The sequence below is a fragment of the Strigops habroptila genome, chromosome Z (assembly GCF_004027225.2).
Source record: "Strigops habroptila isolate Jane chromosome Z, bStrHab1.2.pri, whole genome shotgun sequence".
NCBI classification, from domain to species: domain Eukaryota; kingdom Metazoa; phylum Chordata; class Aves; order Psittaciformes; family Psittacidae; genus Strigops; species Strigops habroptila.
Window position 1 is genome coordinate 21,184,059 of NC_044302.2, and position 21,168 is coordinate 21,205,226.

At 58.9% G+C, this 21,168-nt stretch overlaps 1 protein-coding gene across 2 annotated transcripts; it reads left to right on the forward strand.

Annotated features, from left to right (window-relative positions):
* Nucleotides 1-309: 309 nt before the first annotated feature.
* Nucleotides 310-20,708, forward strand: NDRG4 (NDRG family member 4). Of its 2 annotated transcripts, XM_030471421.1 has the most exons (16): nt 310-1,838; nt 4,929-5,020; nt 6,055-6,099; nt 12,131-12,236; nt 13,594-13,714; nt 13,995-14,057; nt 14,245-14,305; nt 14,561-14,647; nt 14,726-14,782; nt 15,284-15,387; nt 15,835-15,891; nt 15,987-16,038; nt 16,637-16,684; nt 16,908-16,943; nt 17,029-17,080; nt 18,434-20,326. In XM_030471421.1, exons 1-16 carry the CDS (start codon nt 908-910, stop codon nt 18,586-18,588), a joined length of 2,067 nt encoding a protein of 688 aa, XP_030327281.1. In that variant the 5' UTR covers nt 310-907; the 3' UTR covers nt 18,589-20,326. The 2 variants fall into 2 exon arrangements, with proteins under 2 accessions (XP_030327281.1, XP_030327282.1); XM_030471422.1 differs by lacking the exons at nt 310-1,838; nt 4,929-5,020; nt 6,055-6,099 and adding an exon at nt 9,951-10,090 and having other exon boundaries at nt 18,434-20,708.
* Nucleotides 20,709-21,168: the final 460 nt, after the last annotated feature.

Sequence of the window (21,168 nt, forward strand, 5' to 3'; positions counted from 1 at the left end):
TTATATCCCCAACTGTTGAAAACATGAATCAAAGCAGTACCAAAGAAGTACAGGGGAAGGAACAGTGTTTGGATTGGGCTTGCCTGGCTTGGAGGCAAGTTGGAATCAGCGATTGCTGTAGGGGCAGACTGGGGCCCTCTGTTCTTGCTGGACAGGCTGTCCCAGTTCAGGACAGCTTGTTCAGCCTTGCTTCATACCCTGGGAGCTCCAGGCTCCTTTAGAAACTTGGGCACCATTACAAAGGTGGTGGGCAAACCTCCTCAGACTGGCTGCCCTGCAGAGCTGGTGGCCCCTGACAATGCAGGATCACAGCCAGGGCAGAGGGGGCAACCACCAGCATCCACACCTCACGCAGATGATGAGGGTCCTGCGTCTTCCCCACTGTAGGACCAGCTCTCTCCAACCACCCCCATGGCGGTGTTCACACCTCCTGGTTTTGCCTGACCCAAACAGCCACCCCACAACCTTGTGCTCTAGCCCAGTGAGCTTCCACCCCAGCATCAATATGTGCAGGATCATCACTGCTCCAGTCATGGCCTCCACTCCCCAGTAGTACATCAGACACTATGGCTATCACCATCCTCACTTGTTGGCACCACCCATGGCCCTGCTGTGGAGACCCTCATTACACAGGTACGCCTTATCCTGGCACCACCTGAGGCCCTTGACCATGACCATCCTATGCTCAGGGGAACCTGCACCTCCATGCTCCAGAGGACCCCCAGGTACCTTGTCATCCTTATTCTTGTTTCTGGATGCTCTCGGTTCCTTTGTCCCCACTCCCCAGACTCCCTAGACCTCTTGGCTGTAATTACTCTGTTCTAGGTAGCACAGGTCCCTTCTTGTCCTAGAAGCCCCCCTGATCATCACCTTCCCCTGGTTTTGGGGACCCCCAGACCCTCTGGCCATGGCCCCATACCTGGGGCTCCCCAGGGCTTCCGCTGTCTGCTGCTCCTGGGGCTCCATGACCACAGGGACCCCCTGGACCCATTGGCCATCATGGTCCAGTGTTGGGACCTCCATGGTTCACTACAGGGTGATGTGTGCCCCCAGCGCTCCATCTCCCGTTTACCCTCACCAGCGCTCCGTCTCCTGTCCCTCCCCCCCAGTGCTTCCTATCCCGTTTACCCGCCCCCAGCACTACATCTCCTGTGTCACCCCCAGCGCTACATCTCGCCTGTACCCCCCCCAGTGCTACATCTCCCGTTTACTCCTCCAGTGTTCCATCTCCTGTGTCGCCCCCCAGCGCTCCATCTTCTTTGTCCCCCCCATCGCTCCATCTTCCGTTTACCCCTCCCAGTGCTCTATTTCCCGTGAACCCCCCCTAGCGCTCCATATCCCGTGTACCCCCCCAGCGCTACATCTCCTGTGTCTCTCTCCATCGCTCCATCTCCCGTGTCGTCACCCCCGCCCTTCGTCTCCCGTGTACCCCTCCCAGTGTTCCATCTCCCGTATCCTCCCCCAGCGCTACATCTCCCGTGTCCCCCTCCAGCTCGTCGTCTCCCGTGTACCCCCCCCCGTGTACGCCTTCCCTAGCAATCCATCTCCCGTTACGACGCCCCAGCGCTCCATCTCCCGTTTAATTCCCCCATTCCCGGCCCGGGCCCATTGTCCTCTTGGCACCCCTCGTTTCCGGCCCCGTTCCCACCCTCCGGCCCCGGCGAGGGGAGGAACCGGCCCGGCGGGGCTGTGCCCAGCCTCGCCCCAGCGCCGCCCTGCGCGCCCCGCACCGGCACCGGCACAGGCACCGGCACCGGCCCCGGCTCAGCTCGCTCCCGCCCGCCGGGTCCCGCCGACCGGGATGAAGGTTCTCCGGCACAAGATCGAGCTGCTGACAGGTAACGGCCCGGCCCGGGCGCGCGCAGGGAACGCGGCTTTTTGGGGCTCAGGAGGTGCAGGGCTGCAGCGGGGAAGCCCAGCCCGGTGGTGCTGGGGCGGGGGGGGGGCGGCAAGGAGCCGGCAGCCTCCCGGCACGGGGGACCCGCCAAGCAAACGGCCGGGAGGTGAGTTGTGGGGTGCGTGTGGGGTTGCTGGAACATGCCTGCGGCATCTGCGCCCCCCGGGCATGGGGTCGCGGTTCCCCTTAGCCCCCGCCTCCCGCAGAGCCCGCGCTGCTGCTCCCCACGCCCGCGATGCTCAAGGCCGTCGCCGGTGGCACCAGATCCGCCCGGCCGGGTCGTGCCCACTCCCGCGCCCCCCACATTCGGCTGGTTTTGGGAGGGGTGTGCTGGAGTGCAGACCTGTGCCCCCACCATGGGGGCAGAGCAAGCTGGGGGTGTTCATCCTGCATTCCAGCTCCACCAGGCGTGCTGCCCGGTGTTAAACCCTTCCCACGGCCTCATCATGATGATGATGATAATAATAATTATAATTATAATAACAGTGTATTTCCTTGCCATAAGCTGGTTCTCCTCCAATAAGATGCAGATCCCTGGGGAAGGTGAGCCAATGTGGCTGTTTCCATCCCCATCTATATACGCAATGCCAGGGCCCCAGCAAGGCAGAGTGCTCATCCCAAACAGAGGACTGGGTTTGGGACTGATTTGGGATTAGGGAGGAGACGTGTCTTGGCTGTGCCCAGGAAATGGTGGCATCGCAGTGGGAAGGCAGAGTGGGAGCAGAGACAGGCACGCTTAGGGCAGCACCCTGGGGATGGGTGCTGTGGAGGAGCATTGGGGCGAGCTGCAGGGAAAAGGGCTTGTTGCCAGTCACGTTGCCCCATCGTGATGGGAACCAAGTTGTTTTGGCCAGGAGACCCAGAGCTGTGGCTTCTGCACCAGCCCTCCATGGTGACAGTGGCCCAGCCAGGCTGGGTAAGGCTGCCCACAGCCCCACTGTTGCACTGGCAGGGGCAGGGACGAGGGTACCTGTGGGGTGCCATGGGAAGAAAAGCAGCCACGGGAATCCTGCTTGCAGGCTGTTGCACCCATGGGACTCCACGATGTACCGATCCTTGCTCCATTCCCATGCTCAGTGCCACTCTGGGGGGACCATCCACCCCACGCTGAGAATGCCAGTTGGTGCAGGGCTCTGCCCCCACCATCAACAACGTCATGGGGCCTTTCCTCATGGCTGGGCCACCCTTGCTCCTTCCCATATTAGCTGGAGGCTTTAATTACTAAAGGCACTCACCATACACTATGTGCTGATCCCAGCCGTGCTGGGGGCTGCGGCCACACAGCGGGTTCCCACACTCGGCGTGGGACGCTCCTGCTCTCTTCCAGACCTGCTACTGGTGATGCTCATTTTCTTCCCGTTATTTAACCCTGGGATGGTGCCCCAGGGGATTGGGGGGGTTGTCAGTTGGTGGCTTTGCAGGGCTGTGTCATCTGGGCTGTGCTGGTGGGCTGCAGATGAGGGCTGTCCCCTTGCACAAAGCCATCTGCCCAGCAGCAGTCCAGCCTGGAGCAGCATGTCCCAGGCAGGTGCCCCTCCATGGGGCTGTTGGCACCTCTCCCCACTAGGGTGTTGTGCAGTGGGGCCCTTGGTGCAGGGGGTGACGTGGACACCCCCAGCGCTGGGTGCCCTGGGACTCCCTGGAGGCTTTGCAGTGGTGTTTCTCCCTCCAAAGTTGTGGTTTGTTGGATGGCTCCCAGGGAGCAAAGTGCCGTGTGTGCAGAGAGCAGCCAGGTGGCACAGCCTGCTTAAGTTCTGAATGGAAAACCCAGCTAGAGGAGCAAATCCGGCTTTGAGCGGAGTTTATGACCAGCTCCAGTATTCCTCGTGGCATTGCAATGCTCGTGGCATTTCCTGGCCTTTCCACATCACTCACCCGGCTGACCCAGGTTTGAAAGTGGATATATGTGGAGTGGGCTTGGCTGAGGCTGTGCATGGAGCAGGATCTCTGCCTGCTGCGGTGCTAGCACAGCCCCATTCCATCCCCGGTGTCTCTGGGCACATTGCAGAGTGTGGGCAGCCAGTGGAGGGCGGTAGGGCTGGTGCTGGCCCATTCAGAGCAGCACTTGTCTGAAGGCTTGGCCTTGGGGAAGGGGTGGAAACGGAGGCAGCAAAGGCAAACACCTGAGGTCCAGATCCTGCCTGAGCACAGGCAGCCCCCTTGCACTAAGACCTGCCAGTTACCCACCCCATCTATACACAGTGGAGCCTGTCTGTCACCTTCTGTGTGGAGCCAGCTACTGGGGGCACAGGCTCTTTTCTGCTTTTCTAAGCTGGGTTTGTGCCTGAGGGTGTTTTTGGAGATGCCAGTGCTGGGGGTACAAAGTCCCTGGTCAGCAGTATCCAGTGTCACGCCTCTGCTGAGAGGCAGCACCATGGTGAAGCCTGTCCCTGCAAGCTCTGGGCTGAGCTGCCCACTAGCCAGCACCTGGTTCCCAGGAAAGGAGAAGAATCTGGGGGTAAAGGCTCCACATTTGGTTTTCTCCATTGTTGCAATACAAACTTCAGGTTGTCTCTCTGCTCCCCTGCTGCTTGGAGCATCCCTCTGCCTCCCAGCACAGCTGAGAAACATCACCCCTCATCCTGGCTGTGCAGGGAGAGCTCCTTCTGTCCTACCTGTATCTGGCTGCAGCCCGAACCCAGCCAAAACGCTGGATTATCTCTCTTCAAGTGATGCTGGAGGATGGGGTGGGAATTGGGATGTTATTGCTCTGAATTCAGTGCTTAAAGGGTGACCAGCATGGGCAGACCAGGTTGGTCTCCCAATTTGCCTAGGACTGTGCCCTGGAGGTTGGTCTGACCTTAACTGGAAGAACTGGACCTCTAGGCACTGCCTGCCTGGTGCCTGCCCCAGCTCCCAGCAGAGGAGCTCGCAGCAGCCCATGGACAAGCCAAAGCACCAAGTCCCCATGGTAGATGTTTGGAGTGAAGCTGATTTGGGTCCTGTGCCTATGAGCAGGGAGACCCGGGGGGATCCAGGGGATGGGGTGCAGGGGTTGGAAGCAGAACCTGCCCTGACACCTCCATTGCAGGACTGCTGCTGCAGGAGATGACCATGGCGGGGCTGCATGAGCTGCGCTTCACTGAGGAGAAGCCACTGCTGCGCGGCCAGGATGCCGAGCTGGTGAGTCTGGTGCAGATGCTGAAGTGGGAGCTTAGGGAGGTGTGTGCATGCTGGTATGGGGTGCATGTGTCTGCACGTGTGGCATTCAGTGTACATGTGTGTAAATGTGTGCTGATATTGCATGTGCATGGGTGAGCACACGTTCTGATTTGGTGTGGTCATAGAATCCCAGAATCACAGACTGGTTTGGGTTGGAAGGGACCTTAAAGCTCATCCAGTTCCAACCCCCTGCCATGGGCAGGGACACCTTCCACTAGACCAGGTTGCTCCAAGCCCCGTCCAACGTGGCCTTGAACACTGCCAGGGATGGGGCAGCCACAGCTTCTCTGGGCAACCTGTGCCAGCGCCTCAGCACCCTCACAGGGAAGAGCTTCTTCCTTTTATCCAAGCTAAATCTCCCCTGTGTAAGTTTAAACCCATCACCCCTTGTTCTATCACTACAGTCCCTGATGAAGAGTCCTCCCCAGCATCCTTATAGGCTCCCTTCAGATAGTGGGAGGCTGCTCTGAGGTCTCCACGCAGCTTCTCTTCTCCAGGCTGAACAGCCCTAATTTTCTCAGCCTGTCTTCATATAGGAGGTGCTCCAGCCCCTGATCATCCTCATGGCCTCCTCTGGACTTGCTCCAGCAGCTCCATGTCCCTCATATGCTGGGGACACCAGAACTGCACACAGTGCTCCAAGGGGAGTCTCCCCAAAGAGCAGCAGAGGGGAAGAATCCCCTCCCTCGACCTCCTGCTCACATTCTGGGGATGCAGCCCAGCACACAGAGGGGTTCTAGACTGCAAGTGCACACTGCCAGACATTGTATGTGCATGCAGATGTTGCACATGCATGCTAATACACACGTGTGTGCACACACTGGCAGGTAGTGCGTGTGTTTGGATACTGTAGATGTGCATGTGTGTGTGTGCACGTGTGGGGTCATGTCCCTCTGCAGCCAGTGCTGCCCTGGCAAGGTGGTGTCAGGGGGCTTCGTGAGTTGGATGGGAAGAGGGAGGATGTCTCTGTCCCTAATGGCTCCTTCTCTCCTCAGGACAACTCGGATGTCTTCCTCTCCACAGAGGACACGGACTGGAAGGTAGGACCAGCCGCAGGCGGTGCACCCACCCTAGGTCCCACGGGGGACAGCAGTTTGAGGCTGGGGAAGGCTAGGCTGCAGGGTGCTGAACAGATTCAGGAGTGCTGCTGTTCCCCCTTTCCATGAGCACACAGTGCCTGGTCAGTGTGCATGGGGCTGCACGTCTATTGCAGATGCCAGCAGGAGGGGATGATGCCAGACATCTCTGTGCTGGCACTGAATGTGGCTGCGGGCACTTGGCAAAGGGCCAGCGACAAAACCTTTTTAAAACAGTCGATTTCTTCTCAGGAAGGCTGAGCTGCTTTTCCAGCCCCTCCACCATTGCCATGGCAATGGTTTACCAGGCAGTGCCAGCTCCACGCTTACATAAGGATGTTTGAAAGCCTTTATTTTTTGGAGGGCTTCAGCACTGCCCTCTCTTTTGGAGAGCAGGGCCCCTCCGCTCCCTGGCTGGCACCTGCCCACCTTGTACTTCCATTTCACCTCTCTGTAGGAGCCCCACGACATGGCCTCGGGGCTTGCGGTGCTCAGCTTGTGCGGGCTCCTGCTTTGGTGATCTTCACAGTCACATCTCTGCCCAAGCTCATCCTCCGCCGGGCTCCCCCCACAGAGACCAGGGTGCCAGTAGATGCGGAGGGAAGGCAGTGAGGCTGCCAGACCTCAGCTTGCTGCCTGTCCCTCTCCCAAGGCATCCCCCCTTCCCAAGGGACACCAGTGACCGGCTTCAGGTTCTATGTTGCTGCTTTGCCAGTGACTGCGCCACCAGGAGGGTGGGCTTGAATGGCGCTGTCTGAGCCAGATCTGGCACTGAAACACCAGCACCTGCAAGGGTGAAATTAATCTGGATTTCATGCATCCTGGGAGAGGAGCAGGGGAGCACACTTCCCTCTTTTGACAGACCCAGAGTGGTGCCTGGGCTTCTGGGGCCAGCCTGCTCAGTCTCCATCATCCATGTGGGTACAGCTGTGTCAGGGGCAAGGACTTCCATCAGGATGCTGGGCTGGTGGTTTGCAGAATGGGAGATTTCGGTGTCTCTCTTGGAGGCCACAGAATTATTAAAAGGTGGCAGTGGTGGAAAAGAAATTACAGTGTTCCGAGCAGCCCTAAAGCTGGGAACACTAAAGCTGGGGAGATGCTGGGGCTGGGTGGGGCTGGGCTGGTCCTTACTCTGCCTTCTCAGGGTTCTTGTTGACAGCTGGAGTGGAAATGAACGCTCCTGGTGTCAGTGACATGACGGTGAGGAGGTAAGGAAGGCACCATGGGCACCAGTATGGCCCTCACTCGCCTGTGCCAGGGCAGGGCTTGGTTGGCATGCAGGGGATGTTAAAGAGCAACGGCTTTCCCAGGACAACCTTTGCATGCCAGTATTTCAGGGATTGGCCCATGATGACGCTGATCCGTGTCCCTGCTGGTGCCCATGTGGAGTGGGACCAGGCAGCAAATGCCCCAGCAATGCACCTTGGTACCCAAAGAATGACCGGGTCAAGGACCAAAGCAGCATTCCCGAGCCAGCCAGGCCCTGAGCTCTCCTGGTTCCTCTCCAAGAGCCTCATGGTGGGATGGGATGAGCTCCCCAGGCTGTGCGGGGGCAACCTCCCCTTACCCCCCTTACCCTGCACTTTTCCCTCACCTCCTCAGGGTATTTAATCCAGCCGCTGCTGAACTCTTGGCCATCCCTCCGCTCCTCCCCAGAGCCATCACTGCTCCCTTGACAAGGTGCTCTGGTCTAGGGGGGCAGTGAGGGGGAGCAGGGGTCCCCCATTCGCACACCAGCCATAGTAAAGCCCTTGGGGCTGCTGGAATAAGCCAAGTTGTTGGAATGCGGGGAGCAGGAGCCTCTGCCCTGGGACCTGGTGGCCCTGGCACTGCTGGAGTTCTGGGCTGCCTGACAGCAGATGGGCTTGTAGCCAGTGGGGTGGCAATGCCTTTCAGTGCCATTCAAGTGGAGTCAGCCTTCCTCAGCCCTCCTGTGGCTGTGCAGCCCTTTTGCATTCATGCCTTGCTTCGCCTCAGCTTTTCCACCCCTTCTCCCTCTATTTTGCCACTGTCTGTCTTTTTCTGCCTGGTCATGCCCCTCTGCATCTCTAGCTTTTTCCTGGACGCTGTGGCTGCATGTGCTCTTTGGCTCCACAGGCAGTAGAAATTCCACCTGAACCCATGAACAGCTTTGTACCTGTACCAGAACCCCCCGGAAGTTGAGCTTACCCCTCACACGATCCTTCCTTAGCAGAGATGGTGCTTGGGCTTGGCTCTGAGCTCCCTGCAGGACAAAGCCGTGCAGAGGAAAGCCTCTCTGGGGCAGGCAAGGTCAGGGAAAGGGCTTTCCCCAAGGAAAAGGGTCTCAGCCCTGTTACTAGGCATCAGAGACCCCACAGGAACAAGCCTGCTGGGTGAAGCTGAGCTCATGGGGCTTTGCCATGGGGGGAGGCCTGTATGTGTGCTGATGGTAGATCCATGGCTGTGGTGCATGCAGGCCATGGTGGAAGCAAGCCATGGCCAGGCTGGGGATGATGCAGAGGTGTTGACATGCTCCAGCATGGAGCATCCCTGCGGTGGGCAGGGAGGCTGGAGGGTCCCCATTGGATGCTTTCCTGGTCCAGTACTGCTTGTGGCTCTTCAGCCCCTTTGGGGGACCATGGCACTCTTTCCCTATCTGTGGTTGCCCAGCTTCATGCTGGAGTGGTTCTGGAGGTGGCTGTGCTGAGCTGGACTGGGCAGGGTCAGGCAGGATAAAGGGGATGGCACCCAGATCCTGCCCATCAGGGGGCACAAGGCCGCCCATGGTGCGAGCTGCAGGAAGACCTCATTGAAATCAGGGGAGAAAACATCTGCCTGTACGCATGTGCACACAGGAATACACACCTGTGCATGTGCATACACAGCACATGTCGGTCCAGGGACAGGATCTGACCCCTCAGCGCTTCTGGGTTGTCTTTCCTCCTGCTTTATTTACCTGCCACTGCTGATGGCCAGGTTGGGACTAAATCCTGTGCATCCCCTGCTTGCCAGCATCCCACAGCAGGCAGGATGGCCATGCTGCTGTGTAAGGTTACACACGTATCTGGGCAATGTTCACGTGTTCCCCCCCGTGCACATGTGCACAAGGTTCTGCATGTGTGCAGATCATTGTGCATCCATGGGCATGAGTGATAGCTATGGCATACCTGGGAAGCACAAAGGAGAAGGATGCAGCAGGTATGCTCCTTAAACACGCACATACATGTACAGGAATGTGGACCAACACAGACACATGGGCCAGCCCCCATGTGGGGGTATGCCCAAGCATTTTGTGAGGTTGTGTGTTCTACAGCTTGGCTCATTGTGTTCATTCTCCCAAAGTCTGCATTCACAGAAATGAGAGGGGGACGTGACACAGTGTGTCTTGTGTTGGTGCATGTTCCTGTGCATGGATGTGCATGGTTACATGCATCTGCAGCGCATGCCTGATGTGACATTCTCCTGTGTGTTTAGCTTGTGCCCATGTCTGTGAGTGTGTGTGGGGGTGATTTCTGATGTGTGTGCGCTGCTGCAGGCTGCAGGTCCAGCATGATTCTGCATGTTTGCATGTGGCTGGAGCCACACATGTGTGCTGGGTGCCCAGGCACCCTGGCCTGTCCTACTGTACCCAAGGAGAGAAGATGGAGCAGGTTCTGCATGGCGCCAGGCAGTTTTTCCTTCATAAACAAGGATATTTGGGGCCAATTGGAGCATGAATAATTCCACTGGCAGCCAATGGCTGAGTGCTGGCTCCATCACAGCGCTCCCGCAATGGAGCCCAGCCTGTGTTGAGGGGGAAGGGAGGCAGAGGCAGGGCTTAGCACAGGGCTGGGGCTCCGCTATAAAGCCAGGCGAGGGGCTGAGCCAGCGCAGAGCTCTGCTTCACTCAGCCCACTGCACTGCTGTGCCCTGCACCGGGACCCTGCTCTTGGTCCACCCTGCCTGAGCATCCTCATCCTCCCAGTTTCTTACCATGCCTGAGTGCTGGGATGGGGTAGGTACCACCGCTCCGTGCTCGCTGCCCTCCGTTTTCGCTGAGTTTTGCCTCAAGTACCCCCCTTGCTTGCTGAGGCTGGACCTTTGCTCCCATCAGGGCTTGACATGGGGCAGGCAGGGATTAGTGAGGGGGGACCTGCTGCTGCGGAGCTTTTCCTTCTCGCAGCCCTGCTGCCGCATCTCTGGTGTGCCACAGGCTTCAGGGACGCAGTGTCCTTGAGCACGTCCTCCCCAAGCCCAGCCAAGATGCTGCACCCAGGCTGAGTGTGGCTGCACACAGGAATGTGAGAGGCTGCTCATGGGGTGATGGGTGGCACGTTGCCCCTTCCCCACCCCAGATCTGCAGAGGGAGAGGGTCTCCTGCTGTTTTGAAGCAACCTCTTGGATGCTTTCTGGTCTCTGCAGTGATGGCAACAAGCTGGTGCAGAGGAGGCTGAGCACTGCAGCAAGAAGTGAGTGACCCGGATAGGGCTGGGTGCCCGAGGTACCTATGCGTGCTGTGGCACCCCCCTCCACCTCACCCCACTTTTGTTAGGGCCATGGGTTGTCAGTGCCCTGCACTCCTTGCTGCCTGCATCCCCTGCATGCCTGATCCTCCCACCCCCATCCACAGCAAGCATCCCTGCGGCAAAGGGCAGGGCTGTGGTACCCAGGAATGCTGCAGAGGCTGCACCATGAGCAGGGGTGTGCCTGGCTTGGGGTGAGGGAAACGACACGAGGTGCTGGGGAAGGAGCTACCACCTTGGGCATGTGGGGTGGGAATGCAGCCTCAGCTGCTGGGGCTGTGACAGGGACTGCGGGCATGATGATGACAAAGAGGTAGCCCTGTGCCCAGGATCAGACTACATGGATGCCTCCTGCTCTGTCACCTTGGGCCAGGCCCTTCCTCCGCCTCAGTTTCCCTATCCATTGGTGCAGGGGGATGTCCTTGCTCATTGCCTGCTGCTTGGTACAGCCCTGAGGAGTGGAGGGGCAGCTATGGATGGGGTTGGGGTGCTATGGAGGGGCAGCTGGGGTTGGGGTGCCCTTGGGGAGCAGAGAACCCTTGTGCTGCCCTCAGGCACTGCATCCCCTTGGGGACAGTGGATCTCAGCGAGGGGAGGCACTGCAGTGAGGAGACCATGTCCTCAGGAGTTCCTCCCACATCAGGCCTGTGTCCTTCAGAGTCCTTGGCGGCACATAACCCATGGGAGCATCCATGTACCTGCTCTCCTCCTGCCAGCCCATCCATGGGCCTGCCAGTTCCTGCAGTGAGAACAGTGCCAGCACCCCCTGCCCAGCCCATGATGCTCCTGCACCCGCCAGATCCTGGCTTTGTGGTCACTGGCTGGCAGGGATGGGCATCCAGAGGGGACCCTGGTCCCTTGTCCCCCGGCAGCATTTGGGCTTGCAGCCTCAGTTTCCCTTGCTGGCTGGGGACGATGGCAGTGAGCCCTCCCAGCCAGGAAAACTGAGGCACAGGGCAGCCCTGATCTTTGTGTGGGTGCAGAGCCACATCACACCAAGGAGGGTTTAAGTTACTTTAGCTGTGATTTCGGGGTGAGGCTGCAGCGTTTGCCAGGGCAATGTCCAACCTCCGCCTGTTTGTCCCAGGTACAATGAATCCGGGCCAACTGGGCCATGCTGCCATCCCCACCCTGTTACCAAACTCCCTCAGTCTCAGGCCTTTGAAGATCTCCTGTCCCATGCTGTGGTCTACCTGGGTCTACCATGGACGGGTCCCATGATCCTCATCTCTGTCTTGGATCATCTCATCTATCCCATTCCATCCCAAACCTCTATCCCTTAATCCCATCCTACAATCCCATCCCATGATGCACCATTACCCTAAATCCCATTATCTTATTCCAAGTCCTCCCTTTCCTTCCCTGTGATTTACCTTCCTTCTGCTACCACAGGGATGGCCAAAGCTGGGGTTCTCCTCAGGATGGCTTCTTGTCTTTCCCTTGTGCTCCCATGGGACCCAACTGCCCAGTGAAGCACTGGTGAGGGTGTCTTGGAGCAGGCAGGCATCACCCCATCTCTTCTCTTCCCCCAGGAACATGACATTGAGACCCCCTATGGGCTGCTACACGTGGTCATCCGCGGCTCTCCCAAGGGGAATCGCCCAGCCATCCTGACATACCACGACGTGGGCCTCAACCGTAAGTGCAGGTCCCTGGGCCATGGGGTGCAGGGGCAGAGGGGAGCAAGCCTGGGGCTGCACTGGGTGCAGGACGTCAGCCAAAGCCCCAGCTTGGCTCCTTTGCCTCCTCCCATAGATGGTCCCCAGGCTGCATTGTGTCTCCCCAGGTATCTGAAAGCACCAGAAGGGTTTGAATGCTCAGCCCAATCCAAAGCCCAGGCCAGGAGTGTTTGGCCACCGTGCTGCACCTGGCTACACCAGGAGGGATGGGACACAGGGGATGCTGGATGGGTCCACATGCCTGTTGGAATCCAGGGCATGGAGCAGGGGGGATGTTGTGAGGGCTGAAAGAGACGGGAATAGTAGGAAAGGAGGGACCTGAGCCAGGGCTCTGGATGTGGGGATTCTGTGCTATCTGGTTTAGACTGGATATTAGGAACAGTTTCTCCCCGAAAGGGCGGTCAGGCATTGGAACAGGCTGCCCAGGGCAGTGGTGGAGTCACCATCCCTGGAAGTGTTCCCAAACCGTGTAGACGAGGCCCTTAGTGATATGGTTCAGTGGTGGCCTTGGCAGTGCTGGGGAATGGTTGGGCTTGATGATCTTAAAGGTCTTTTCCAACCTGGTTGATTCTGTGATTCTATGATTGGACCTGCAGCCCAGACCGTGGGCTGTGTCCCTGCGCTGAGCCGGGATGCCCAGTGCCCTGTTTGGGGAGGAGCATCTCCCGCTCCATGGAGCTGAGGCTGAGTCACCATGGGTGGAAATGAGCACTCTCATTTCCAGGGATGCGTCGTGTTGGCTGCAGTGGCCCTTACAACCTGCCTCACCCCCACCTTTTAGGAGGGTTGTCCTGGCACCAGTGCCATGGGGCAGAACCCCTCCAGGCCCTGGCAATGGCTGTATCCCACTGCAACAGTGGTGGCCTATCCACAGCAGCACTGGGGCTGTTTCTTTGACTGTTTCCAAGCAGGGAGATTTGCATCCATTTCTTGAATCCCATGTTTCCTTGAGGCCCTGCTGGGTATTTTGGGTAGGGCTGATAATACCCCAGGCTGCTGATCCTGCTGCCCAGGGTTTTGCAGCTCTGGGCTTTGCAGCCCCCAGTCACATCCCTCCAAGCCGACAAGGCTCATCCCAAACTCCTCGTTCTCCTGGCTGTGTCCATCCATCACCATGCCTCCCAACACCAGCAGGCATACAGGCCTGGACAGCAGTGGCTGTGGGGATGAGGAGCCTGGCAGGAAAGGATGGGAGGGCTTTGGTGACATGTCACCTCCTGGTTGAAGGACAGTGGGAGGGTAGATAACATCTCTCCATGCTCTCTGGCTCCTGTGCCAGGGCGTTTAGTGTCTGATCCTTGCCTGCCCTTTGACAGACAAGCTTTGCTTCAACACCTTCTTCAATTATGAGGACATGCAGGAGATCACAAAGCACTTTGTGGTGTGCCACGTGGACGCGCCGGGCCAGCAGACAGGAGCCTCGCAGTTCCCTCAGGGGTAGGTGCCAGTTTCAGGGGCTCACGACGCCCACAGGATGTCACCTCCTTGCACCAGGATGTCACCCCCTTCCCACCGGGATGTCTCCCTCCTGCCCATGGGGTGCTGCTGCCTGAGCAGTCGTGCTCTGCCTGCAGGTGTCTGAACCGTGTCAAAGCCCGGGTTAGCCACATGGGGTGGTTTGTGGATGGGTGACAGTTCCTCGCCTACTCCAGGCAGCCCTGTCCCAGCCTTCCCACTCTACATCCCATAACATCATCCTGTGCCCCCTGTGCTGTAGGTACCAGTACCCATCCATGGACCAGCTGGCTGCCATGATCCCCAGTGTGGTGCAGCACTTCGGGTAAGTCCTCCACACTGCTGGCTGGGGGTGCTGGACAGGGAGATGGGCAGAGGGCAGTGTTTGGGGCTGGGGAGGTGTCCCAGTAAGCTGGCATCCTGCATGTGTCCTTGTGCTGCGGGTGGGGGGGTGCCCCAGGAAACCCGTGCTGGAGCCCACTGGCCCCCATATGCACCTGTCTGCTTTCCAGGTTCAAGTATGTGATCGGGATTGGTGTTGGGGCAGGAGCCTACGTGCTGGCCAAGTTTGCGGTGAGCTGGGGCTGGGCTGGGCTGGCCCTGAGTTGCCCGTGGCTGCTGTCAGCCCATGGCAATGGGGAAGAGCAGGAGCTGACACCCTTGGGCAGGCTCTTCCTGGAGGAATAGGGGGCTGGGATGGCAGTGCCATGGCCATGGTGGCCAGTTCTTGCCACAGGTCTCCTTGTGCAGTGGGCGGTGGTGCTGGTGGGGGCTGCCTTGGGCACATCTCCCTTCCCTGCTGAGTGCTGCCCGTCTTCCTCGCTGCAGCTCATCTTCTCCGACCTGGTTGAAGGACTGGTCCTCATGAACATCGACCCCAATGGCAAAGGCTGGATTGACTGGGCAGCTGCCAAGGTGGGCAGAGCCCTGACCCTACTCCTTGGGGCAGAAGCCAGCCAAGCGGTGCTGTAACTCCCTCTGCTCCCTCCACAGCTCTCTGGCCTCACCAGCACGCTGCCGGACACTGTCCTGTCACACCTCTTCAGCCAGGTAAGGGATTCTGATGCATCCTGATGGTCCCCTGCCACCAGCCCCTCACCCCGCGTCCCTGTGGGCTGTGTCCTGCCATATGCCACTGGCCATGCCTCATATCCACAGGGATGGGGTTAGTCAAGCCCTGCCTGTATCCCTCCTGCCTGATCTGGGGCTTAGCCTTGACAAGTGTGTGACTCATGCCTGCATCCTGCCTTCAGCTCCTCCATACCCAGCTGCATGGCCCAGCATCCTCCCTCTCTGCCCCACTGTCCAGCATGGCATGGGCAGGCTGGGGGCAGTGAGGTGTGGCACCAGGAAGTGCCTGCCCCAATCTCCATCCCTGCCCCAATCTCTATCCCTGCCCTGATCTCTATCCCTGCCCTGATCTCCATCCCTGCCTCAATCTCCATCCCCTGCCCCGATCCCCATCCCTGCCTCAATCTCCATCCCCTGCCCTGATCTCCATCCCTGCCCTGATCCCCATCCCTGCCCTGATGCCTATCCCTGCTGGCACAGGAGGAGCTGATGAACAACACGGAGCTGGTGCAGAGCTACCGGCAGCAGATCAGCAGTGTGGTGAACCAGTTCAATCTCCAGCTCTTCCTCAACATGTACAACAGGTGAGTGCCCTGGTCTGCCCCCCATCTGCATCAAGGTGAGAGGCGGCAGCACTGGTGGGAGCCCTGGCCCCAGTGGGTGCAGAGCTGGCTGCTGGTGCTGGCCAGGGCTGCGGGGATGATGGTACCTGTGCCAGAGCCTTGCCATGTCCCAGAGCCTGCAGCTGTGGATGCATGTCCCCTGGCCTCCTCCTGCATTGGGTGCAGAAGGGGAAGGGGGCAGAGATGCTGTCCCATCGTGCAGGGCTTGGAAGCCGTGTTACTGCACTGGGTGCTGCATCCTGCTGAGGTCATGGCAGAGATGGATGTGAGGTTCTCCATCCATAGTGTGCTGGGGCAGTGGGGCTGGGTGCTGCTTTCCAGGGCTAGCAGTGCTGCAGATTTTGTGCTATGGCATCAGTGGCAGCACCAGCCCATGGGCTCACACTTGCCCTCTTTCTCCTCCATCAGCCGCAGGGATCTGGACATCAACCGGCCTGGGACTGTGCCCAATGCCAAGACACTGCGGTAGGAGTTGCACCAGCATGGCATGGGGGTTCCCACAGCAGTGGAGTCCTCCCAGGCTAAGCCCTGACCGTGCCTTTTCCTCCTCTCACTTCCAGCTGCCCTGTGATGCTGGTGGTCGGAGACAACGCACCTGCTGAAGAAGGGGTGGTGAGTGATGGGGTAGTGCCTGCAGGGTGGTAGTGCCCATCACTACATGGGCACACACACGTGTGCTGCCTGCTCAGGCACACGTGAGCTCCCATGTGCAGGACCATGCTCATATGCAAACCTACCTGCTCATGTGTGCACGTGCATGGTGACACACGTGGAAACCTCCCCTTCGTCGGATACCCCGATGCACTCACAGTGTGCACACTCAGGTGTGTTGGCACACAGGCACCCTCCCCGCTTGGCCACAGGCACCCAAAGAGCTGCTGGCACATGCATGTGCTTGCACACACGCATATGGTTGTCCACACTTGCACAATCAGCCTCAGGTGCAGGTGACCACATTTGTATGTAATGTGTAACTGCATGCACAACCCCCTCCAGCATGTGTACCTCCGTGCTTGTACACGTGTGACACTCAGGCAGGAGGAAGGTCCCCTCTGTCCCATGTCTGTGGGCTCAGGGCTTGCCTCCCTATCTCCACCTGGCTGGGTGGGATGTGCCACTGGGGTGCCACAGGCCAGTGGCACTATCCACGGGCAACTTCTGCCTGGCTCAGGGCACCCCAGGGTGCTGATATCACCCCTCTTGCTCGCAGGTGGAGTGTAACTCCAAGCTGGATCCCACCAACACCACCTTCCTGAAGGTAGGCTGGTGGCAGGGGCAGCCAGGAGGTCCCTGCTGCCCATCAAGTACCCATTTCCCAGGGTTGCAGGGTGTCCCCATCTCCCCATTCCAGGTCCATCCTGGCCTTGGGGCTGGAAGGTGTAGGGAGAACAGGGTGGCCCCAGCAGTGCCATCCTGGGTACCAGGTGACAGGGTGGGTGGCAAAGTTCCTTCCCAAACTAAGCAGGGCCTTCTCTCTGCAGATGGCTGACTCCGGTGGGCTGCCCCAGGTCACACAGGTGAGCCCCTCAGTGTCCCCAAACTGGGTATACTGTGCCTGAGACATGCCCTGGTGCTGTCCTTCACCTCTGCTTTCTCCTGCAGCCCGGCAAGCTGACTGAGGCCTTCAAGTACTTTCTCCAGGGCATGGGCTACAGTGAGTGCTGGGCTGGGCATGGGGCTGGAGTGTGCCCACGTGTGCACATGCGTGTATGCCCGTGTGCGTGTGTGTGCTGACCTGGCTGTAGGAGAGAAGCCTGGTACCCTGGTGTTCCCATACTGAGGGAGAGCTGCATGTGTGTCCATGGTGTATTTATCTGTGTGTTCATAGGGGTGTGTGATGTACAGGCTCTGCGTGCACACAGACGTGTGTACAAGGGCTCTGTGTGTACGTATGTGTGTGGACAGCACCTCTGTGTATGCGTGCACAGATATGTGTGTGTGAGTGTGCACAAGCAGGGGCTGTGTGCACGCACAGACACAGAGCCCATGTGCACAAGTCTGTGTGCACATAGGTGTATGTAGGTCCATGAAGACGTGTGTATGTATGTATGTGTGCAGGTCTGTGTGCACACTTTTGCATGCGTATGCGTGAAGGTCCATGTACACGTGTGTGTTTGCAAGTCTGTGTGCACATGTGTGTCTATGTGTGTGTGTGTGCAGGTCTGTGTGCATACTTGTGCGCGCATATACTGAAGGTCCATGTACGCACATGTGTGTGCAGGTCCGTGTGCATGCACACATGGGGCTGGGAGGGCTCCTGGCCCCACAGAGCAGCCATCCTGGCTGATGGTGTCTCTCTGCCCTCTCTGCCCCTCTCACACCCCACCGCTGCCAGTTGCCCACCTGAAGGATCGGCGGCTGAGTGGAGGCTCAGGTATTGCTCAGTGCCTGCTGCTGCATGGTGCCGCCTGGCCTGTGCCCTCAAGTTGCCTGGGCACCTTTGGGAGCAGCCTGGGTGCTGGAACGGCCCTTCTCAGCCAAATGCCCTGTCTTGCTCCGTTTTGCCTGAGATGAGCCCCCTGACCCATGGCTAGGGGCTGAGAAATGAGATTCACAGACATCCTCCATCAAGTGGGCAAGTCTTGGCAGTGCCCACTGTGCCCTCCTTCAGCTGGGCAGGCGCTGAGCCCTCTGGGCATCCTGGCTGCAGGAGGGTTGGCACTGTGCTCACGCACCCTGGTGAGCCCAAAGCGCTCCCATCCGGCTCACTCCTTGCCCGGAGCATGGCGACCAGGGTCCCCACTGCCTCATGCCCAGTGGTTGCATTCCCAGGAGACATTCCCAGTATGCAGCCTGTCCAGAGGCCCCTGTACCTGCCCTTCTGTCCTTTGCCAGCCTGGAGCTTGCTCGTGTTGTCACAACACTGCATGCTGCAAGCTTGTGCCCGGTGTCATTCGCCTTGGGGAGCGGGACCTGTGGCTTTGCTTGTGTGAGTCGTCGTCAGCTCAGATCCTGCTAGACTTTGGAGGGAACTGAGCAGCCCGTTCATGTCTGTGTGCCCGTGCAGTGCCATCTGCCAGCATGACCCGGCTGGCGCGCTCCCGCACAGCCTCCCTCACCAGTGCCAGCTCGGTGGATGGCACCCGTCCGCGTGCCTGCACCCACTCGGAGAGCACCGAGGCCATGGGGCAGATCAACCACACCATGGAGGTATCGTGCTGAGGTCCATGCCTGCCGCCGACGTCTTCTCCAGAGCCATCTCCTATCCATTAGCATCCCACCAGCACCCGCCCGCCCTGTCAACATCCTCCACCAGGGCCCTCGCTCCTTCGGGGTCAATTTCTCTTCTTGGCCGTTGGCCTCATCCCCTTGTCTGGTACCAGAGAAGGAGAGAGGCTTTGCATCCTGGCCTTCAGCTTCTGGCTCCATCCAGCGATCACCATGGTTCTCCATCAGTCCTCACCCTCCCCAGCATCGGCCTGGCTCTGGCTTGGGAGGGTGGGTGGCAGCGAGGACAGGATGGGGGAGCAGGGGCGAGGTGGTGAGGTTTGGACAGGATGGTGGGATGGGATGGGACAGCAGGACATGGAGAGGACACAGGAGGTAGGTTGTTGCCCCAGTACCAACCAGTATCTGGCCAAGCCAGAAGGAAGGCAGAGACAGGGAGTGGTGCTCACTGGGGGAGGTCACTGGGCCCTTCCCGGGGATGGAGCTCCCATTCTCACCACCAGTCCTCCTGAGGAGGGCTAGCACAGGATCCCCAGCACACCCAGGACCTGCTGCCCTGGAGCTGGCCCAGGATTGTGAGAAATCACACCCCAAACTGCCCCCATGCCCTGGTCATGTACCCTGAGGGTTGCCTGGGAGCAGTGGGCTCAGCCCTGCTCCAGAAGCCATCAGGGCAGGAGAGTGGCATGGAGCCTCTGCCTCTGCTCTTGCCCATGGTGGAACTTCCTTGGTCCCTTGTTGCAAGAAGGACAATCACCACCTGCCACCACCACTACCCTGGGTTTGGGGATAAAGGGGAGCTGTGCGCCCTGACTCACTCAGTCCCTGCCACACTGGCACTCCACCCCCAGCTCTTAGCCAGAGGCAACCAGGTTTGGGATGTGACATGGCAAATCCCCCTCCAGTTTCACCACAGCCTGTGGGTGTCACCACAGTGGAGCCATGAGCAATAAGATGAGACGCTCCCACCCCCCTCTGCAATGCTGGGATCCTTCAGCACTCTCTGCCCCGCAGGGTGCATCACTGCAGAATGCTGGCAGTGTGGGGATGTGGGGAGCTCACCAGCGGCTGGCTTTGCCCACAGAGCTGGCCAGACCCATATTGGCCACCCCTGAACCCCACATCCATCCAGCATCTTGCCTGCGCGCTGAGCGGGGCGTCTCTCAAGGGCTTGGCTCTCCTGAGCCATGGGGCCCATCCAGCCACTGGCTCCAGTGGATCCAGTCTCTGCTGGGCATGGAGAGCTGTGTCACTGCACAACCCACCCGGCCTCCGCTGCCAACCCTGCCCTGCCCCGTGCAGAGCCCGGGTCCTCCCGCACTAGGGGCAGTGGCAAATGGGTGCTCAGGTCTTCATGGTGATTTGTGGGGGACTTGAGCAGGGACCTGGAGGGGACCCACAGGGTGCCACCATCGAGGTGAGCAGAACCAGCCCCCAAAGTACCTGCCCCCAGGCCCCATTCCCACTCTGCAGTGAAGGGCATGGGGCTCCCAGCACACGTATGAGGGCTTTTTGCCGTAAGACCCGTGCCCTGACCATCCCTTATCAAATGGCCACCCCAAAACACCAGTGTCCTCATCTGTCCCCTACCTGGTTCTGCCGTGTGCTTCCTTCTCAGTGTGACTCTGAAAGCTGCGTAGCTCCTTTTTACTGTAGATACTGCTGTGATCTCTTGTCTTCTCAGCATGTCCTTCCAGATGATATACATAAAGATAACTATATACATGATACATATAAGAGTTGGTGCAGTCCCTGACCTTCCTGGGTTCATGCACCCTTGTGTTCTTGTCCCAGCAGTGCCGTGTGGTTCCCCTGGAGGTGGTCTGGCTGTGCTCACCTTTGGTTCCTCACCCTGGTTTTGTTGGTCAGTTTGGTTTTCCCTGGTGGTTCGTTCTTTTGGGTTTTGTTGGTTTTCCCTATTTTCCCCAGTCACAGCGGAATTTAATGCATTTTCCTGTCTGAGTGCAACCTGTGCGTGTCACAGTGACATCAAGGCCACAGCACTCACGAGACAGCAGTATGTAATCCAGATTAACTAACCTGTTGCTGTAGAGAGGATTTAATGTGTTGGGAAAAAAACAACCAAGCAGCTAATAAAGATGTTAAGAACCTGCTGTGCTCTTTCCAACAGGCTACAGGGAAACAGTTCTGGGCTCATCCTGGGCCTGTCTGCAGACATCTGGTGGGCAGGGAGGACAAGGGGGACACCTTGGCCACAAACCCCATCAAGGGCTGCACTGCTGAGGGAGAGGGTCCAGGGTGCCCACGGCAGGGAGCCCAGAACCCCAGGGTGCCCATGGAGGGGAGCCATGGGGTGCTTTGGCTTTGGGGCAGCCACAGGCCAAGTGCCCCATATGTTGGGACTGGATGGAGACTGGAACGCTGCCACTTGTGGCCCATGGAGATTGGATTCAAGGGGTGCCCCCTGGGGAAGGGAAGACCTTCAGCTGCACAACTCTGGCAGGGGGTGAGCAGTGTCCTCAAGAGATCCAGCCTCCCTGTCCTCTTCCAGTACTGCAGGCTTCTCTTTGTGCCTCCATCAAGGTTTGAATGTCCCAGGCCACAACCCTATCC